The sequence below is a fragment of the Callithrix jacchus genome, chromosome 19 (assembly GCF_049354715.1).
Source record: "Callithrix jacchus isolate 240 chromosome 19, calJac240_pri, whole genome shotgun sequence".
Taxonomy (NCBI): domain Eukaryota; kingdom Metazoa; phylum Chordata; class Mammalia; order Primates; family Cebidae; genus Callithrix; species Callithrix jacchus.
This window is the reverse complement of record NC_133520.1, coordinates 32,645,366-32,663,910: the sequence shown is the minus strand read 5'-3', so window position 1 is coordinate 32,663,910 and position 18,545 is coordinate 32,645,366. Positions and strand designations below refer to the sequence as shown.

Genomic DNA, 18,545 nt, shown 5'->3' with positions numbered 1-18,545 from the left:
AGGAAACAAAATTGTGTATCTTTTAGATTTCAAATAAAGTAAATGTTCTTCATCTCATAACTGTTAAGGACACAAACTTGATCATATTTGTGTCGAGTTCTTTTACAACTCTAAAATATGCTAGAATTCTGTGGAGGATTGATTCTGAGTTTGCAGACCCTTAAGACATCAGGAATCTATGTACCTACAATGGTACTATATTGATAGGTGTGAGTCCCTAGTTAACTGTTTACACCTAGAATGCCAGGCAAGTCGACAATGTCAGAGACAACCTCTGCAGTGGATAGAGATGCAGTAGATGGACATATGCTCTTGTGTGTCTGCAGCCTTCACAGGAAAGAAGCAGAACACAACGCGGAAAGTGCAGGCTAGGCAAAGGACCTGTGGAAGGCTTGTTTCTTTTTTTTATCAAGACAGAGTCTCACTTTGTTGCCCAAGCTGGAGTGCAGTGGAGCAATCTCGGCTCACTGCAACCTTCACCTCCTGGGTTCAAGCCATTCTCTGCCTCAGCCTCTGGAGTAGCTGGGACTACAGGCACCTACCACCACACCCGGCTAATTTTTGTATTTTTAGTAGAGATGGCATTTTACCATGTTAGCCAGGCTGATCTCGAACTCCTGACCTCAAGTGATCCTCCTGCCTTGGCCTCCCAAAGTGCTGGGATTATAAGCGTGAGCCACTATGCTGGCCTAGAGATCATTCTTGAAACTCACTTCAGCAGCTTGGATATTTCAGTTAGGATCAGGTTCAATTTGTGTAACAGATCATCAAAAAACAAAAATAAAAAAAAACAAAAACTCAGGCACTTAAAGATAGAGTTTTTGGTGGGTTTTTTTCCTTGCATAAAAGAAGTCTGAAACTAGGTAACTGAAAGCTGATGTGGCAGGTCTGTGATCATCAGAGACCTAGGCTCCCTCTTTCTTTTGGTGTCATCATCTTTAGTGCTGACTTCCACCCTCAGGTTTGCCTTAGGGCTGCTGAGTGATCACTGCTGTTCTAGCTGTCACATCTGTGCTCCAAGCAGGAAGAAGGACAAGGCCACAGAGCCTATTTCCTGGTAGAATCCACCCCCTGTACCCTAAAGGGCTTTCCTGGAAATCCCACCCACTTTTTGGACACTCCTTTCTGTAAAGGACATTGCCTTCCCTTATAACACGGAGACTAGGTATTGGATAGGCAAACGTTGGTCTCTGTCATACCAAGTGATCATATTCCTAAAGGTATTACTTAGACTTAGGTGGCTACGACTTTGGGATATCTACAGACTCAGAATAGGACAGTAATACTGTTTGGTGAACCTGGCTTTTAGTTTCCTGCTTAATTGATTGATTCAACAGTATTTAGGACTTAACACATGGTAGGCACTGAGCCACAATAGTAAGCAAAATAGACCCAGTCCCTGCCCTCAAAGAGTTTACCGACAGATAGGGAAAAGAAGGGTTTTAAATAAGCGGATTATAAATATGTTGAACCTTAAGGAAAGGGAAGTAGAGTGTGCTTGGTTGGGATTGTGTAATAGGAAAGGCTCTATAAGGATATGTTATAACATATGCATTGAGACTTAAAGGATGCTTAGAAGTCAGATCAGAATGGCAGAGAGGGAGGTGTGAGAGGAGGGCAAGAAGGGGAAGAATGCTCCAGGCCAACTCACTTCCAGTCTGACAATTCCTTTTTCTTCCATTATTTGTCTTAGTTCTTCATCAGAGGGACTCAGTGGGAAAATCTAAGCAATAAAGGAAGGCAGAGTTCCAATTTTTTTTTAATCTGAATGGCTAAGGGTTGCTATCCTTTTTACTTCTTTGTTTTTTCACTCTCTCTAGACGAGTGCCTGCCTTTATAGGCTGCACACAGTGAGCACTGGTAACCGAGGAAGGTGGATCAATGGCTGGGGTACCGAAGTCCAGTTGTTCCATTGTAGATTTTGGTCTCAGTGTGGGACTCTGGGGAGGCAAGGACTGGTTCTGACCCTGAGGTGCTGATATGACCCCCTTCCCCTTCCAGGAAGTAGACATTGTGGTAGCACCATGCCAAGGCCTCCGGCCCACAGTGGATGTTCTGGGTGACCTGGTGAATGATTTCTTGCCTGTGATAATCTATGCACTCCACAAAGATGAACTTTCTGAGAGGGATGAGCAAGAGCTTCAGGAAATCCGAAAGTATTTCTCCTTTCCTGTATTCTTTTTCAAAGTGCTGAAACTGGGCTCAGAGATAATAGACTCCTCAACCAGGAGAACGGAGAGTGAAAGATCACCGCTTTATCACCAGCTAATTGACCTGGGCTATTTGAGCAGCAGTCACTGGAACTGTGGGGCTCCTGGCCAGGATACTAAAGCTCAGAGCATGTTGGTGGAACAAAGTGAAAAGCTGAGACACTTGGGCACATTTTCTCACCAGGTGTTACAGACTCGCCTGGTGGATGCAGCCAAGGCCCTGAACCTGGTGCATTGCCACTGCCTTGACATCTTTATTAACCAGGCATTTGACATGCAGCGGGATCTGCAGATCACTCCCAAACGTCTGGAATATACTCGAAAAAAGGAGAATGAATTGTATGAATCACTGATGAATATTGCCAACCGAAAGCAGGAGGAAATGAAGGATATGATTGTTGAGACACTTAATACCATGAAGGAGGAACTTCTGGATGACGCTACTAACATGGAGTTTAAAGGTAGGTCCCAGAGAGCTTGCTGGGGTGCTGGCATGCAGGAGTCTCTAACGATTTTCTAGCTGGAAATTAAGAACATTAATTCTTAAGGTTAAAGGAATCTCAGGGTAGTTTCATCCACCCCACTGTTACCAGCAGGAGCCTACCTGAAAGCCATTTAGCCAAGATGGCCTCTCTCACTCTCAAAGATCATTGTGGAAGATTTCACTCTCATTCCTTCCCAAATACATTAGCTCAACTTTTGGTAAATTCATTCTAATAGCTCCCTAATCTCCACTTTCTGTCTACCCCTTCAACCCCCAATGCAGCTGGAGAAGAGCTGCTTGGAGGATGTTAGTAAATCGTGCTTTAACCTGTGCTCCTTGAGTATGGCTCATGCCTCTTTATTGGTTCTTTTTGTCTCATGGTCTCAGTTTCTTTTCAAGCCGTTTCTGAAGCCCAGTTCCGGAGGGGCTGAGTTGCATTTTTAGCCTTTTGGCAGTCCTATTCTTCACAAATGGCTACTAACAAAATTGGGTGAAAGTGATTGGTCAGGTCTTTGGGTGTCTGAGATGCTGCTGACTTTGTATACTGACTTTTATATAAGCCTCCATGCAAGATTAAAATGACATCGTTTGCAAGTTACCCTTTAGATTCTCAGTTGTGGGTATCCTAATTTCTTGGGCGGCTTTCTGAAAATACAGATGCTCAAGACCACTGAAGATCACTCCAGACTTACTCGGGATTTCTGACATGGGACCCAGCATCAGTATTTAAAGAAAAATAACCTCCCTGGGTAGATTCTGCTTTTTTCCTTTTTCTAGATGAGATACTAAGGTTTAGAAAGGTTAAGTTATTTGCCCATGGTCACACAGCTAGTAAATAAATATTAGAGGCAGGGTTTGAATCCAGACAGTCTGATACCTGAGCCCATACTCTTAATTTCCACCCTTTACTGCTTCTTAATCTGTTTCCAGCTACTGATGCCACCTTCTTCCTGGTACCCATCTTCAAAACCTCAGCATGGTCTTGAATTGTCTTCCCTTGTCTAATCAGTTGCCAAGTACACACACACACGCACACACACACACACACACGGGGGGAGGGAGGGAGAGAGAGAGAGACAGACAGACAGACGGAGAGAGAGAGAGAAACGGAGTCTCACTCTGTTGCCCAGGTTGGAGTACAGTGGTGTGATCTCAGCTCACTGCAACCTCTGCCTCCTGGGTTCAAGCGATTCTCTTGCCTCAGCCTCCCGAGTAACTGGGACTACAGGCACACATCACCACACCTGGCTAATTTTTTGTATTTTTTGTAAAGACGGGGTTTCACCATGTTGGCCAGGATAGTCTCGATCTCCTGACTTCATGATTCACTTGCCTCAGTCTTCCAAAGTGCTGGGATTACAGGCGTCAACTATCATGCCCAGCCTTGATTAATCTTCTTCCATATTCGATACCTACCTGTGTTTTTCTGTTCTGTCTCCTCAAGTCTAACTGAACTATTATTATCTAACTGATCTCTCTGACTTCTTTCTCCAGTTTACCTGGCTCCCTATTTCTACAAACTAAGTTTAACTCTTCCACCTAGCATTAAAGACCTCCCAAAGCCTAGCCCTTACCAACTTTTCCAGTCTTATTTTGTCACTATGCACTTTCCTGTCATTTCTTTTTGAGTTGATCTTAACTTCTTTCTGTCCTCCATGCAATCCCTTTACTTTTTCTTTACTAACACCCTGCCTTAGACCTGAAACGTCTTTGATTTGTCTGTGAACTTCCAAATCCTACCTACCCTTCAGGGCCTGTCTCCCTAATGCCATTTCTCATGAAGTCTTATTTAATTTTATCCTTCTTTTTTTTAATATTTGAGACAGGGTCTTGCTTTACCATCCAGACTGGAGTTCAGTAATGCAGTCATGGCTCACTGCACCCTAGGCTCAAGCAATCCTCCTGCCTCAGCCCCCGGCATACCTGGGACTACAGCCACATGCCACCACATCTAGCTAATTTTTTGTGTTTTGTTTTTTTTTTAGACACAGGGGTTTCACCATGTTGGCCAAGCTGGTCTTGAACTTCTGGCCTCAAGCAATTCTCCCTCCTTAGCCTCCCAAAAAGTGCTGGGATTACAGGCATGAGGCAGCACACCTGGCACTGCTTTGATTTTTTTTAGCTAATAACAATTGCAGTCATTTGAAATCCCATAGCATTTCATCTATAACTTGTTTCTGGCATATTTTACTTTCTGTCTTTTATTATAGTTATTTATGTACTGCTGACTGCTTCCTAAAATCCTAGAGTTGAAAGAGGATAGGATCTGTGTCTTATTCATCATCATATTCCTTGCAAATAATGACTCTTGTATACAGTACATCTTTGGAGAATCAATGAGTGTGTGAATGGTGGTATCTAGTTTAAGTTACACTTATAAGTATGAAGGAAACATGGTTGACTTTAGCAAGCATAGATTGCCTAATTTCTTATAGTCATTCTAAAGATGAACAGAGATACCTCTTTGGTGAATTCCCCACTGTAGGGAGGAGTTGCTGAGGAGTGTTACTTGCAGTGGAAATCTTAGGAAGTCTTCTCAATATTTGATTACAGACACCAGAGCATCAATGGTGGCATCACAGTACACAGGATGAAGGCAGGTCAGGACAGCTAGGTTGGGCAGATGGTAAAGTAGTCGATTGTTCTTGCCTTGTTCTAGGTGGAAACAATAAGAAGACGATTTAGAAGCAAGCTAGCTCATATCCTATGAATCCAGATTATTTTATTTATTAATTTATGTTTTTGTAGAGACAAGGTCTTGCTATATTACCCAGGCTGGTAGTGATCCTCTGCTTCAGCCCCCACAAAGTGGTAGGATTACAGGTATGAGCCACTGTGGCCAGCGTGGAACCAGACGACTATCTTTTGTTTGTTTTTTAAATAAAGACAGTGCATATGTGCTAGGTATCATGTTATTCACACTTTATAATTTTTTAAGATAAAACCTATATTTATGGTACTTAATTCAGAGTAATAAAGACACCATCCCCCAGCCATCCAGTTCTTCTCCATATGTTCTTCTGCACTTGTCTTTTTCATTTAATATGTATCTTAGTGGGCATTCCATAAATATTTATACAAATATGTCTTCTTCTAGTGGATATGCCTGAATTTATTGAACTATTCTATCATTGATGGCCATTTAAACTGTTTGTTTTGGGTTTTAATTTTTTTTTTTTTTTTTTATACAGGATCTTGCTTTGTCACCTAGGCTGGAGTGCAGAGGCATGATCTAGTCTCACTGCAACCTCCACCTCCTTCCACTTCAGCCTCCCTAGTAGCTGGGGCTACAGGTGTGCACCACCACATCTGGCTGATTTTTGTATTTTTAGTACACTAAAAACCTCACTGCGGAGGTTGCAGTGAGCTGAGATTATGCCACTGCACTCCAGCCTGGGCGATAGAGCTAAAGTCAGTCTCAAAATAACAAAACAAAACAGAATAAAATTCCTGACTCTTGGGTTTTTCTCATTAATATTCTAGGACATTTTGCAAAGATCCTAGGATTTGGAATAATGAGCACTGGGTTCAAAGGCAGGCTGTATTACTTCCTAAGTGTACTATCCCTTCCCACGTCCACTTTGTCCTCTCTTTGAGGTTGTTTCCTGATCTATGATACCCATCTAACAAAGTTATTATGAAGATGAAATTAGATTACATGTGTAGAATCCTTATTTTTGTGCCTTTTGAATAGTTTGCACTTCATAAATATTGTTCCTCCTCTCCTATAAATGTGACATAAAAGCTAGCAAAGTCAATAGGCTCATTCTAGACTTGCTCCTTTTTTTTTTTTGAGATAGGGTCTCACTCCCATCACCCAGGTGGGAGCACGGTGGCACAATCACTGCTCATTGTAGCCTCTACTTCCTGGGTTCAAGCCATCCTTCTGCCTGCCTCATTTTTTGATTTTTTTTTTGTAGCGATGAGATCATACTACATTACCCAAGCTCATCTTGAACTCCTGGGCTCAAGCAGTCCTCCTGCCTCTACCTCCCAAAGTGCTGGAATTACAGGCTTGAGTCACTGCGCCTGGCCTTAATTGCTTCTTCCAGGATCTTAGCTGCCTTAAGTAGTTGAGGTTTCAATGACCCCTGATCATTGTGAGAGCCAGACTTCATCAACAAATAATGTCTTTTTGCAGCCATCATCATCACAGTAGTTCCATGGTTCTGATTTGGGAGATGCCTTTATTTAGTGTGTCTGCCCCTTCTTCCTCACAATGAATTAGCTTATTTCTCTGCCTCCACAGACGTCATTGTCCCTGAGAATGGAGAACCAGTAGGCACCAGAGAGATCAAATGCTGTATCCGACAGATCCAGGAACTCATCATCTCCCGGCTTAATCAGGCAGTGGCTAATAAGCTGATCAGCTCAGTGGATTACCTGAGGGAGAGCTTTGTCGGAACCCTGGAACGATGTCTGCAGAGCCTGGAGAAGTCTCAGGATGTCTCAGTTCACATCACCAGTAATTATCTCAAACAGGTACACAATGAATGGTTTTTAAGACATCGTGTCATGGATAACACGTGAAACAATCTGTGCAAGCCCATGCTTCAAATTAGGCAAGAATTTCCCCTTCAGCTTCTCGTGAATCTTGTTTAAATTTTATTTTGTTTTCCTGTCACATGACCGCTGCCTGTGGGACATGTTGGTGAGCTGTAAAATTGCAGTTAAGTTGATGAATTATATAAAGATGAGGTAGAAGGGCCTAAAAGTCACAAAATAGATAATCAGCTTAAGTTGACTCTGCATATATATTGAAGGATAAGTTTGGAAACACTGAGTCTGAACTGTGTTCTTGAAATAAATATTATTTATTGCATTTTTGAAATAGCCACACTACTGAGGGCATGTTTTCTTTGGCGTTGTCTCTTTCAGATCTTAAATGCTGCCTATCACGTTGAAGTCACATTTCACTCAGGGTCGTCTGTTACAAGGATGCTGTGGGAGCAAATCAAGCAGGTAGGGATTACTTAGAGAAAGGTTTCTAAGCCCCTAGTTGGCTCAAATGAAACCTAGTGACCCCAGGAGAAAACAGATATCTAGGATCTTCTGTTAAGGCAAGGAGGCCATTTGTTCTGGTTTGCCTCCCTGGGAGAATTCTGGTTTATGCCTAGTCTCAAATAATTATTGACAGTGTCCCCTTTAACTCCCAAAAGTTTTGGGTTTAAATGATTTTTATGTTGAGTACTCTTTGTGGACAATGGAAAAAATTAACTTTAAAAATGATACTTCATGGAGCCATAAGATTCCACCTTATTCGCTTCTTCATAATTTCTTTTTCCCAGCCCAGATCTTTTCTCAGAACCAGGCTTTGTTGTTGCCGGAGGCTGTGAATGTGGTTTCTGTTCTGGAATTTGATCTGGCTCTTATGTAGAGTTATTTACTCACTTCAGAAAGATTATCAGGCACTCCCTGGCACTGAATGTAATATATTAAGGGTTTGTGAGCATGTAGACTAGGCCTGGTGTTCTTTGATGCTTTCCTCTAGGTTAGGACCTGATATTGAGGTAGATGGAATTGGAAAGGAACCTTGGACTTTGTATGGCTCCCACCTTATGAGCCTGATCCTAATGAATGGGTAACCCAGAAAAGGAAGGGCACTGGGTCTTTGTAGTGGTTCTTATCTCTCATGCTTCAGTGATCTCGCTTGTCTTCATCCTGGCAGATCATCCAGCGCATCACATGGGTGAGCCCACCTGCCATCACTCTGGAATGGAAAAGGAAGGTGGCCCAGGAAGCCATCGAGAGCCTCAGTGCCTCCAAATTGGCCAAGAGCATTTGCAGCCAATTCCGGACTCGGCTTAATAGTTCCCACGAGGCTTTTGCAGCCTCCTTGCGGCAGGTTGGTATGTAGGAGAGGAGATATAGCTGGATCGGAGCCTCATCCAGATGGGAGTAGTTTGTTCTCTGCTCTTCATATGAGTTTCCAACTTCCATATTATTTCATAATTGTTTGACATCTGATTGTCCACTGGTGGGGAATGGGTATATCCAGGCAGAGAGTGGATGGATGTGGTTATGTATCCAGGAGGGAAAGTTATCATTTATTGAGAGTCCACTCCGTGCCAGTTTCTGTGCTAAACATGTTACATGTATCTTATTCTCAAAATTATCTATATGAGGTAGATATTGTTATCCCTGTATAACAGGTGAGGAAGCTGAAGCTAGTGACCTAATAAGTCATATGTCCTTTTTCTGTTTCCCTCCCAGCTAGAAGCTGGCCACTCAGGCCGGTTAGAGAAAACTGAAGATCTATGGCTGAAGGTTCGGAAAGATCATGCCCCCCGCCTGGCCCGCCTTTCTCTGGAAAGCCGTTCTTTACAGGATGTCTTGCTTCATCGTGAGTCTGGTTTTCTTATAAATAAATTGGAGGATGGTTCAGGATACCTGACATTCTTATGTCCAACCTCAGAGAATCCCAGTGTCTAAAGCTGCCTGTTTGTAAAGCTGCCTAAACTTTTACTGATGTTTTTGAATTCCTAAAGTCTGATCCTGCTATTTATATAGTTTAAATAACATGACCAGGCCAGGTGTGGTGGCTCACACCTGTAATCCTAGCACTTTGGTAGGCTGAGGCGGGTGGACTGCCTGAGCTCAGAAGTTCAAGACCAGCCTGGGCAATATGGTAAGACCCCATATCTACTCAAATGCAAAATTAGCTGAGCATGGTGGCACTGGCCTGTAACTCCAGCTACTCGGGAGGCTGAAACAGAAGAATCACTTGAACCCAGAAGGTGGAGCTGGCAGTAAGCCGAGATCACACCACTGCACTCCAGCCTGGGTGACAGACCAAGACTCTGTCTCAAAGAAAAAAAAAAAAATCCATATAACCAAAGTTTATTTGAATTAAACCGTTTAGATTACTTTCTGTTGGTTTAGAATGACACCAGAATTTTATCCCTGGGCATGATTACAGCTTCCTGGCCTAAAGACAGGTTCACAATGAAGAATCTTACAGGACTGGCACAGTGGCTTTCTCCTGTAGTCACAGCATTTTGGGAGACTGTGGTGTGTGGATTGCTTGAGCCCAGGAGTTCGGGACCACCCTGGGCAACATGGCAAAACCCCCTCTCTACCAAAACGCATGCCTGTATTCCCAGCTAGTTGGGAGCCTGAGGCAGAAGAATCTCTTGAACCCAGGAGGCAGAGGTTGCAGTGAGCTGAGATCATCCTGCTGCACTCTTGCTTGGGTGACAGAGCAAGACTCTGTCTCAAAAAAAACCCAAAATCTTACAGAGGTTGCCTGCGAAGTTCCTATCCCTCCTGCCTTATCTCTGTCTCTGTACCTTATAGGTAAACCTAAACTGGGACAGGAACTGGGCCGGGGCCAGTATGGTGTGGTGTACCTGTGTGACAATTGGGGAGGACACTTCCCTTGTGCCCTCAAATCAGTTGTTCCTCCAGATGAGAAGCACTGGAATGATCTGGCTTTGGAGTTTCACTACATGAGGTGAGTCCTGGTCTCACTCATCTCTGGGAAAGATCCAGAGAAGAATCTAAAAGCCTGGTTTAGATTTTGTACCAAGAGCTACAGCATGACCTGTCTCTCTGTATTTAGGTTTCAAAATGGTATGGACTAGTGTTTCTGTGTCTAACCCACACGTCTGTACCTTTTAAGGCCTTCACTGTCTTTGCTTGCTCTTTCCCCCCCATCCTATTTTCTCAGACTCATCATTCTATTTAACTTTCTTCTTTAGTCCTTAAGCCTTATCAGTTTTTAGAATCTAGGATTCTTCATCCTTGTAGATGAAGCCATGCTCTTGGCCCTCTGTCTGCACTGAGGGCCATTACCTCTGGACCTGTCTCCTACATTCTGTCATGGCATGCAGAATTAGAGCCCTAGCCTTGTAGCCCAGACCTCTTTCCTTCCCACCAGGTCTCTGCCAAAGCATGAGCGATTGGTGGACCTCCATGGCTCAGTCATCGACTACAACTATGGTGGTGGCTCCAGCATTGCTGTGCTCCTCATAATGGAGCGGCTCCACCGGGACCTCTACACAGGGCTGAAGGTAAGGAGAGAGCAAGATCCAGCTGGCAGCCAAATCCACGGGTTCGCTTCTGGCTTCTCATCCTTTCCTGTTTATTCAGAGCTTTTAGCTTTCATCAGAGATTGTTGGAGTAATTAGGCTTTATTTCACTTATTTCCAAAAACCCTTAAAGATTTCTCAGCTGGGCATGGTGGCTCACCCCTGTAATCCCAACACCTAGGGAGGCCAAGGTGGGAGTATCACTTGAGTCCAGGAGTTTGAGACCAACCTGGGCAATATAGGGAGACCCTCTCTCTACAAAAAATTTAAAAGAGGCCAGATGCGGTGGCTTACACCTGTAATCCCAGCACTTTGGGAGGCCAAGGTGGGCGGATTACCTGAGGTCAGGAGTTCAAGACCAGCCTGACCAACATGGAAAAACCCCATTTCTACTAAAAAATACAAAATTAGCCAGGTATGGTGGCACATGTCTGTAATCCCAGCTACTTGGGAGGCTGAGGCAGGAGAATTGCTTGAACCCAGTGGGGAGAGGTTTTGGTGAGCCGAGCTCAAGCCACTGCACTCTAGCCTGGGCAACAAGAGTGAAACTCTGTCTCAAAAAAAAAATTTTTAAAGTTAGCTGAGTGTAGTGGCTCATACCTGTAGTCCCAGCTACTCAAGGGGGCTGAGGTGAGAGGATCTCTTGAGCTTAGGAGGTCGAGACTGCAGTGAGCTCTGATCATGCCACTACAGCCTAGCCTGGGTGACAAAGTAAGACCCCATCTCTAAAAATAAAAATAAAAAAAAATTTTTAAGATTCCCCAGAACCTATTTTCACCTCATTATATACCTAGAATACTGTCATTCACCACTCAGCCCCCTGTGGTGGTAGTAAAAATCTAAACTCCTTAGAAGAGCAGTATAGCTTCCTGTAACTCTGCTCTTCTTTCTCATTTTTGCTCTAAGAGGATAAAGCTAGTTTTTGTTGTTTAGTCAACAGATATTTATTAGTGACTGCTGTATACAAGGTCCTTAATTAAGCACCATTAGAGGATATTAGAAGGTACAATCGACAGGCACTATTAAGAGAATCGTAGTCAGCGACCATTTCAGGAAGATGTGGAGTTTGAGTTTGACAAATATACTATGATGGGTAGAATTTGGGCAGTTGGAAGAAAGAGGCCATAGCAGGGGGAAGGAACAGCCTAATGCCTAGAGCATTGGAAGGCTGGTAAGGACACTGGGCACACTGGAGCACCTGGTTCATTTTGGGAATCAGGAGACATAATGTGCAAAGAGATGTTGGGAATAAGTTATACAAGACCCAAAATGTTAAGAATTTCCATAAAACTTAATTCTGTTATAGACAATGAGAAGCTACTGAAGGATTTTATAGAGTGAAGGTGAAACCCTCAGTTGAATGTTGAGTTTCCCTTATTTGAAACCACCACCAAGAGTGAATTAGAGAGGTTTATTTTGTCTGTTCCCTACATAGGAGCTGAGTAGAAGGAGAGAAAAGCTGACCTCAGAGTTCTGGGTAGATCCCTTCTCACAGATTCCTCCTGGACCAGGTTGTATGGAGGCTTCTGGAAGTAGGGCAGAGGAAACCTTAGAGATGGTTCCCAGAGTCGTGAGGAATCAATATAATGAAGAAAATGACTCTCCAAGCAGCTTTCTCTCTTCATTTCAGAGGAGTTAAGCATTGTCTGATACATTTCCCCAAGTGAGCTAGAGAACGTCCTTTGAGCTTTTGAATGAGTGATGTGACATTTTCCAGTATTCAGGAGATCCTGAATTGAAGTATTATGAATGATTTTGATATTTGAATCCAGAAAACGAAACCTGGGCTAACCAGGCCTGTAAAGCAATGGGAGTAAATCTTCATGAGGGACCTAAGTCACTTTGAGCCTTAAGGGCAGTTCCAGAATTTGTTCAAATGTTAGAAATGAGCTCATGCCTTAGTCGTTTGGTTCTATCTGCTCGTCACATTTGAGGTTATCCATTTGACTTAACTGCAGCCTGTAAGGGATTTGATCTGGCTTTGTCTCCTTTACAGCTTGCACTTCCTTGCTTTTCCTCTACTTCCCTTGCCTAACTGATTTTTTTCTCCCCTCACCTTTTTATTGAGACAGAGTCTTGCTCTGTCGTCCAGGTTGGAGTTCAGTGGCACCATCTCAGCGTACTGCAACCTCTGCCTCCTGGGTTCAAGTGATTCTCCTGCCTCAGCCTCCCAAGTAGCTGGGATTACAGGCATCTGCCAGCACGCCTTGCAAATTTTTTGTTTGTTTGTATTTTTAGTAGAGACAGGATTTCACCATGTTGTCTAGGATGGTCTTGAAATTCCTGACCTCAAGTGGTCCGTCCACCTTGGCCTCCCAAAGTGCTGGGTTACAGGCATAAGCCACTGTGCCAGCTCTTCCCCTTTTTAAAAATTCACTTTTCTGTCTGCATGTGCTCTAGCACAGTCAGTCTTTTAGTTCCCCACAGAAAGAAGTCTCAATTGGTTCAAGCAAGTTGAATTGAGGAGTTGCCTTATCATTACAAGTAAGCTCTTTTGTCTCCCCAAGGCTGGGCTGACCCTGGAGACACGTTTGCAGATAGCACTAGATGTGGTGGAGGGAGTCCGCTTCCTGCACAGCCAGGGACTTGTTCATCGTGATATCAAACTGAAAAATGTGCTGGTAAGTAAGAGCTGTTTCCCCAGGATTATACCCTACCTCTGTGGCTGAGTGATTTTGGAGGGTACACGTAAATGTAAGTTTGGTACTAAGAAAAGTCCACACAGAAAGTGTATTAGTCCATTCTCATGCTGCTAATAAAGATATACCCAAGATAGGTATATATCTTTATTATAGGCTTGGGTATATCTTTATTAGCAGCATGAGAATGGACTAAATGGTAATTTATAAAATTAATAAAATTGTAATTTATAAAAGAGGTTTAATTGACTCATAGTTCCACAGGGCTGGAGGGGCCTCAGGAAACTTCCAATTACGGCAGAAGGAGAAGCAAATGCATTCTTCTTCACATGGCAGCAGCAAGGAAAAGTACTAAACAAAAGGGGGTAAAGCCCCTTACAAAATCATCAGATCTCGTGAGAACTCACTATCATGAGAACAGCATGAGGGTGACCTCCCCCATGATTAAATTACCTCCCACTGAGTCCTTCCCATGACACATGGGTATTATAGGAACTACAATTCAAGATGAGATTTGAGTGGGGACACACTCTCTTATTATTCTGCTTCTGACCCCTCCCAGATCTCATGTCCTCACATTTCTTTTCTCTCTTTTTTTTTTTTTTTTTTTGAGACAGAGTTTCACTCCTGTTGCCCAGGCTGGAGTGCAATGACATGATCGCAGCTAATCACAACCTCTGCCTCCTGGATTCAAGCAATTCTCCTGCCTCAGCCTCCTGAGTAGCTGGGATTACAGGCATGCACCACCACACTCGGCTCTTTTTTTTTTTTTTTTGTATTTTTAGTTGATATAGCATTTCTCCATGTTGGTCCAGCTGCTCTGGAACTCCTGACCTCAGGTGATCCACTCGCCTCAGCCTCCCAAAGTGCTGAGATTATAGGCATGACTGTGCCTGGCCATGTCCTCATATTTCAAAACAAAATCATGTGTTCCCAACAGTTCTCCAAAGTCTTAACTCATTCCAGCATTAACTCAAAAGTCCAAGTCCAAAGTCTCATCTGAGACAAGGCAAGTCCCTTCTGTCTGTGAGCCTGTAAAATCAAAAGCAAGTTAGTTACTTTCTACATACAATGAGGGTACAGACATTGGATAAATATACCCATTCCAAATGGGAGAAATTGGCCAAAACAAAAGTGCTACAGGCCCCATGCAAGTCTGAAATCCAATAGGGCAGTCATTAAACCTAAAAGTTCCAAAATGATCTCCTTTGACTCCATGTCTCACATCCAGGGCACACTGATGCACGAGGTAGGCTCCCATGGTCTTAGGCATCTCCACCCTGTGGCTTTGCAGGGTACAGCCCACCTCCTGGCTGCTTTCATGGACTGGCATTGAGTGTCTTTGGCTTTTCTAGGCACATGGTGCAAGTTGTGGGTAGATCTACCATTCTGGGTTCTGGAGGACAGTGGCCTTCTTCTGACAGCTCCACTAGGCAGTGTCCCAGTGGGGACTTTCTGTGGGGGTTCCAACCCCACATTTCCCTTCTGCACTGCCCTAGCAGAGGTTCTCCCTGAGGGCTCCACCCCTGCAGCAAACTTCTGTCTGGATATCCAGGCATTTCCATACATCCTCTGAAATCTAGGTGGAGGTTCACAAACCTCAGTTGTTGATTGCTATGCACCCGCAGGCCCAAAACCACCTGTAAGTTGCCAGGACTTGGGGCTTGCACCCTCTGAAGCAACGGCCTGAGCTATGTTTTGGCCTCTTTTAGCCACAGTTGGAACCAAAGCAGCTGGGATGCAGGACACCATGTCCCAAGCCTCCATAGAGTAGGGGGGCCCTGGGCCCAGCCCACAGAACCATTTTTCCCTTCTAGACCTCCAGGCCTGTCATAGGAGGGGCTGCTGTGAAGGTCTCTGACATGCCCTGGAGACATTTTCCCCATTGTCTTGGTGATTAACATTGAGCTCCTCGTTACTTATGCAGATTTCTGCAGTGGGCTTGAATTTCTCCCCAGAAAATAGCTTTTCTTTTTTTCTTTTTGAGATGGAGTCTCACTTTATTCCCCAGGCTAGAGTGCAATGACAAAATCTTGGCTCCACCTCTCTGGTTCAAGCAATTCTCCTCCCTCAGCTTCCTGAGTAGCTGGGATTACAGGTGCCTGCCACCATGCATGGCTAACTTTTGTATTTTTAGTAGAGATGGGGTTTCGCCATGTTGGCCGGGCTGGTCTTGAACTCCTGACCTCAAGTGATCCACTCACCTCAGCCTCCCAAAGTGCTGGGATTACAGGAGTGAGCCACCATGCCCAGCTAGAAAATAGGTTTTCTTTTCTATCACATTGTCAGGCTGCAAATATTCCAAACTTTCATGCTCTGCTTGAATACTTTGCTGCTTAGAAATTTCTTCCACCAGATATCCTAAGTCATCTCTCTCATGTTCAAAGTTCCACAGATCTCTACAGCAGGGGCAAAATGCCTCCAGTCTCTTTGCATAGCCAGAGTGACCTTTACTCCAGTTCCCAACAAGTTCCTCATCTTCATCTGAGACCACCTTAGCCTGGACGTCATTGTCCATCTCACTATCAGCATTTTGGTCAAAGCCATTCAATTCAACAAAGTTTGAAACTCTAGGAAGTTTCAAACTTTCCCACATTTTTCTGTCTTCTTGTGAGCCCTCAAAACTGTTCCAGCCTCTGCCTGTTACCCATTTCCAAAGTCGCTTCCACAATTTCAGGTATCCTTCCAGCAGTAGCCCACTCTTGGCACTGATTTATTGTATTAGTCCATTCTCACGTTGCTAAGTAAAGACATACCTGAGACTGGATAACTTGTAAAGGAAAGAAGGTTAATTGACTCACAGTTCCGCAGGGCTTGGGAGGCCTCGGGAAGCTTACAATCACGGTGGAAAGGGAAGTGATCATTAAATTGTTTCTGGCAATACTTAAATGATGTATAAAGATGGCAGCAATTTAGGGGAAGGGAAAGATCTCCTTAAAATTGACAGCTGAAACCTAAAAGTCTAGTCAGTAGCCAAATTAGACAGACTTATTCTCTTCAACCTAGGAAAGGAAACTACAGGGACTTTAGGAAACGCTCCTCAGCTGACTGGAGGACCTCAACTTTCTGTCCTGAGGTTGGGAGGAGAGGCAGGAGCTGAAGTGTTTCACTGGTGTCCTTCCATGGACCTATACTTCCTTATTCATCCAGGGTTTGTTAGGATCTTCATATGTACCGGGTACTGCATTAAGCACTGGGGATACAAAGATGAAAAAGGCAGTCCCTGCCCTCATGTTCTTCACAATGTGGGGAGGAAGACAGTACAGGTTGAATATTCCTAATCCAAAAAGCTCCTAAATCTGAAACTTTCTGAGCAATGACATGACCCTCAAAGGGAATGCTCACCAGAGCATTTTGGATTTTGGATTTTTAATGAGAGGTGCTGAATCAGCAAGTATGATGCATACATTCCAAAATCTGGAAAAAAATGTGAAATTCAAAACACTTCTGGTTCCAAGCCTTTCAGCTAAGGGATACTCAATCTGTAATGGAAATGAACCTGGAGACAGGAAGGTTGGTGGCAGGATTTATGAAGTACAGTCATGCATTGCATAATGATATTTTGGTCATTGAGCCCACATACATGATGTAGTCCCTTAAGATTATAATGGGGCCGGGCGCAGTGGCTCATGCCTGTAATCCCAGCACTTTGGGAGACTGAGGCAGGTGGATCACAAGGTCAGAAGATCGAGACCATCATGGCCAACATGGTGAAACCCCATCTCTACTAAAAATACAAAATTTAGCCAGGTGTGGTGGTGGGTGCCTATAGTCCCGGCTACTCAGGAGACTGAGGCAGAGGTTGCAGTGAGTTGAGATCGCACCACTGCACTCCCGCCTGGGAGACAGAGCAAGACGCCATCTCAAAAACAGCTGACGTAATGTTGCGGCACAGTGAAATACCCATGTGTGGTGATGCTGGTGTGAACAAAGCTACCGGTACAAAAGTATAGCACAGGGCCGGGTGAGGCGGCTCACGCCTCTAATCTCAGCACTTTGGGAGGCCAAGGTGGGTGGATCACCTGAGGTCAGGAGTTCAAGACCAGTCTGACCAATGTGGTGAAACCCCATCTCTATTAAAAAAAAAAGTATAGCACAATTATGTACAGTATATAATATTTGATAAGAAACAGCTATGTTATTGGTTTATATATTTACTGTACTTTTAATCTTTTTATACTTTTTAGATACTTTAAAATAACAATAAAAGGTATAGCATGGTAAATATATAAACCAGTAAGGACAGCAGGACCTCAGGACGAATTCCAGAAGAAGGTGTTGCTATCATAGGAAGTGACAGCTCCATGTGTGTTGTCCCTGAAGACCTTCCAGTGGGACAGGATGTAGCGGTGGAAGACAGTGATATGGATGATCCTGACCCCATGCAGGCCTAGGCTAATAAGTCCATGTTTCAGTTCTTAACAAAAGAGTTTTAAAAGTTAAAAAAAAAATATTAAAAATAGGAAAAAAAGCCTATAACCAGCCTGGAAAACAGAGAAAGACCCCATCTCTACTAAAAATCAAAAAAATCAGACAGGCACGATGGCACACAACTGTAGTCTTAGCTGCTTAGGAAGCCACGGTGTGAAGCCATATGGCTCAAGGCAGCCCAAAAGTTCAAGGCTGTGATTGTGCCACTGCACTCCAGCCTGGAAGGCAGAGTACAACCCTGTCTCTAAAAAAAAGAAAAAAAAAAGGGGGGGGATGCGTAAAGATATTAATAAATACAATATTTCTGTACAGCTATACAGTGTGTTTGTGTTATAAACTAAGTGTTTATTATAAAAGGGTCAAACAAAAAGCTTAAAAAATAAAAGTTTATAAAGTAAAATTACAGTAAGTGGAGGTTGATTTATTATTGAAGAAAAACTTTTGGCCGGGCATAGTGACTGTAATCCCAGCACTTTGGGAGGCTGAGGCGGGTGGATCACAGGGTCAAGAGAGCGAGACCATCCCGGCCAACATAGTGAAACTCTGTCTCTACTAAAAATACAAAAATTAGCTGGGCATGGTGGTGTGCTCCTGTGGTCCCAGCTCCTTAGGAGACTAAGGCAGAAGAATTAATTGAACCCGGGAGGCGAAGGTTGTAATGAGTTGAGATCGTGCCACTGTACTCCAGCCTGGCAACAGAGCAAGAATCTGTTTAAAAAAAAGAAAAGAAAAGAAAAATACTTTAAAAAAT

The 18,545-nt window shown here is 43.7% G+C and overlaps 1 protein-coding gene and 1 long non-coding RNA gene across 3 annotated transcripts in view; one reads left to right on the top strand and one right to left on the bottom strand.

Moving 5' to 3' along the window:
• Positions 1–18,545, top strand: part of DSTYK (dual serine/threonine and tyrosine protein kinase) — a 66,638-nt gene that overhangs the window by 39,708 nt on the left and 8,385 nt on the right. For both annotated transcript variants that reach the window (XM_035281485.3, XM_035281484.3), the window contains exons 3-10: positions 2,002–2,671; positions 6,944–7,176; positions 7,573–7,656; positions 8,363–8,539; positions 8,908–9,037; positions 9,991–10,147; positions 10,574–10,706; positions 13,232–13,345. In XM_035281485.3, coding sequence (XP_035137376.1) covers positions 2,002–2,671; positions 6,944–7,176; positions 7,573–7,656; positions 8,363–8,539; positions 8,908–9,037; positions 9,991–10,147; positions 10,574–10,706; positions 13,232–13,345 — 1,698 coding nt within the window. The remainder of the gene's footprint in view (positions 1–2,001; positions 2,672–6,943; positions 7,177–7,572; positions 7,657–8,362; positions 8,540–8,907; positions 9,038–9,990; positions 10,148–10,573; positions 10,707–13,231; positions 13,346–18,545) is intronic.
• LOC118149517 (uncharacterized) overlaps positions 18,369–18,545 on the bottom strand; it is a 62,274-nt gene continuing 62,097 nt past the window's right edge. The window contains exon 3 of the long non-coding RNA XR_008478018.2: positions 18,369–18,502. This is a non-coding gene — a long non-coding RNA (uncharacterized LOC118149517). The remainder of the gene's footprint in view (positions 18,503–18,545) is intronic.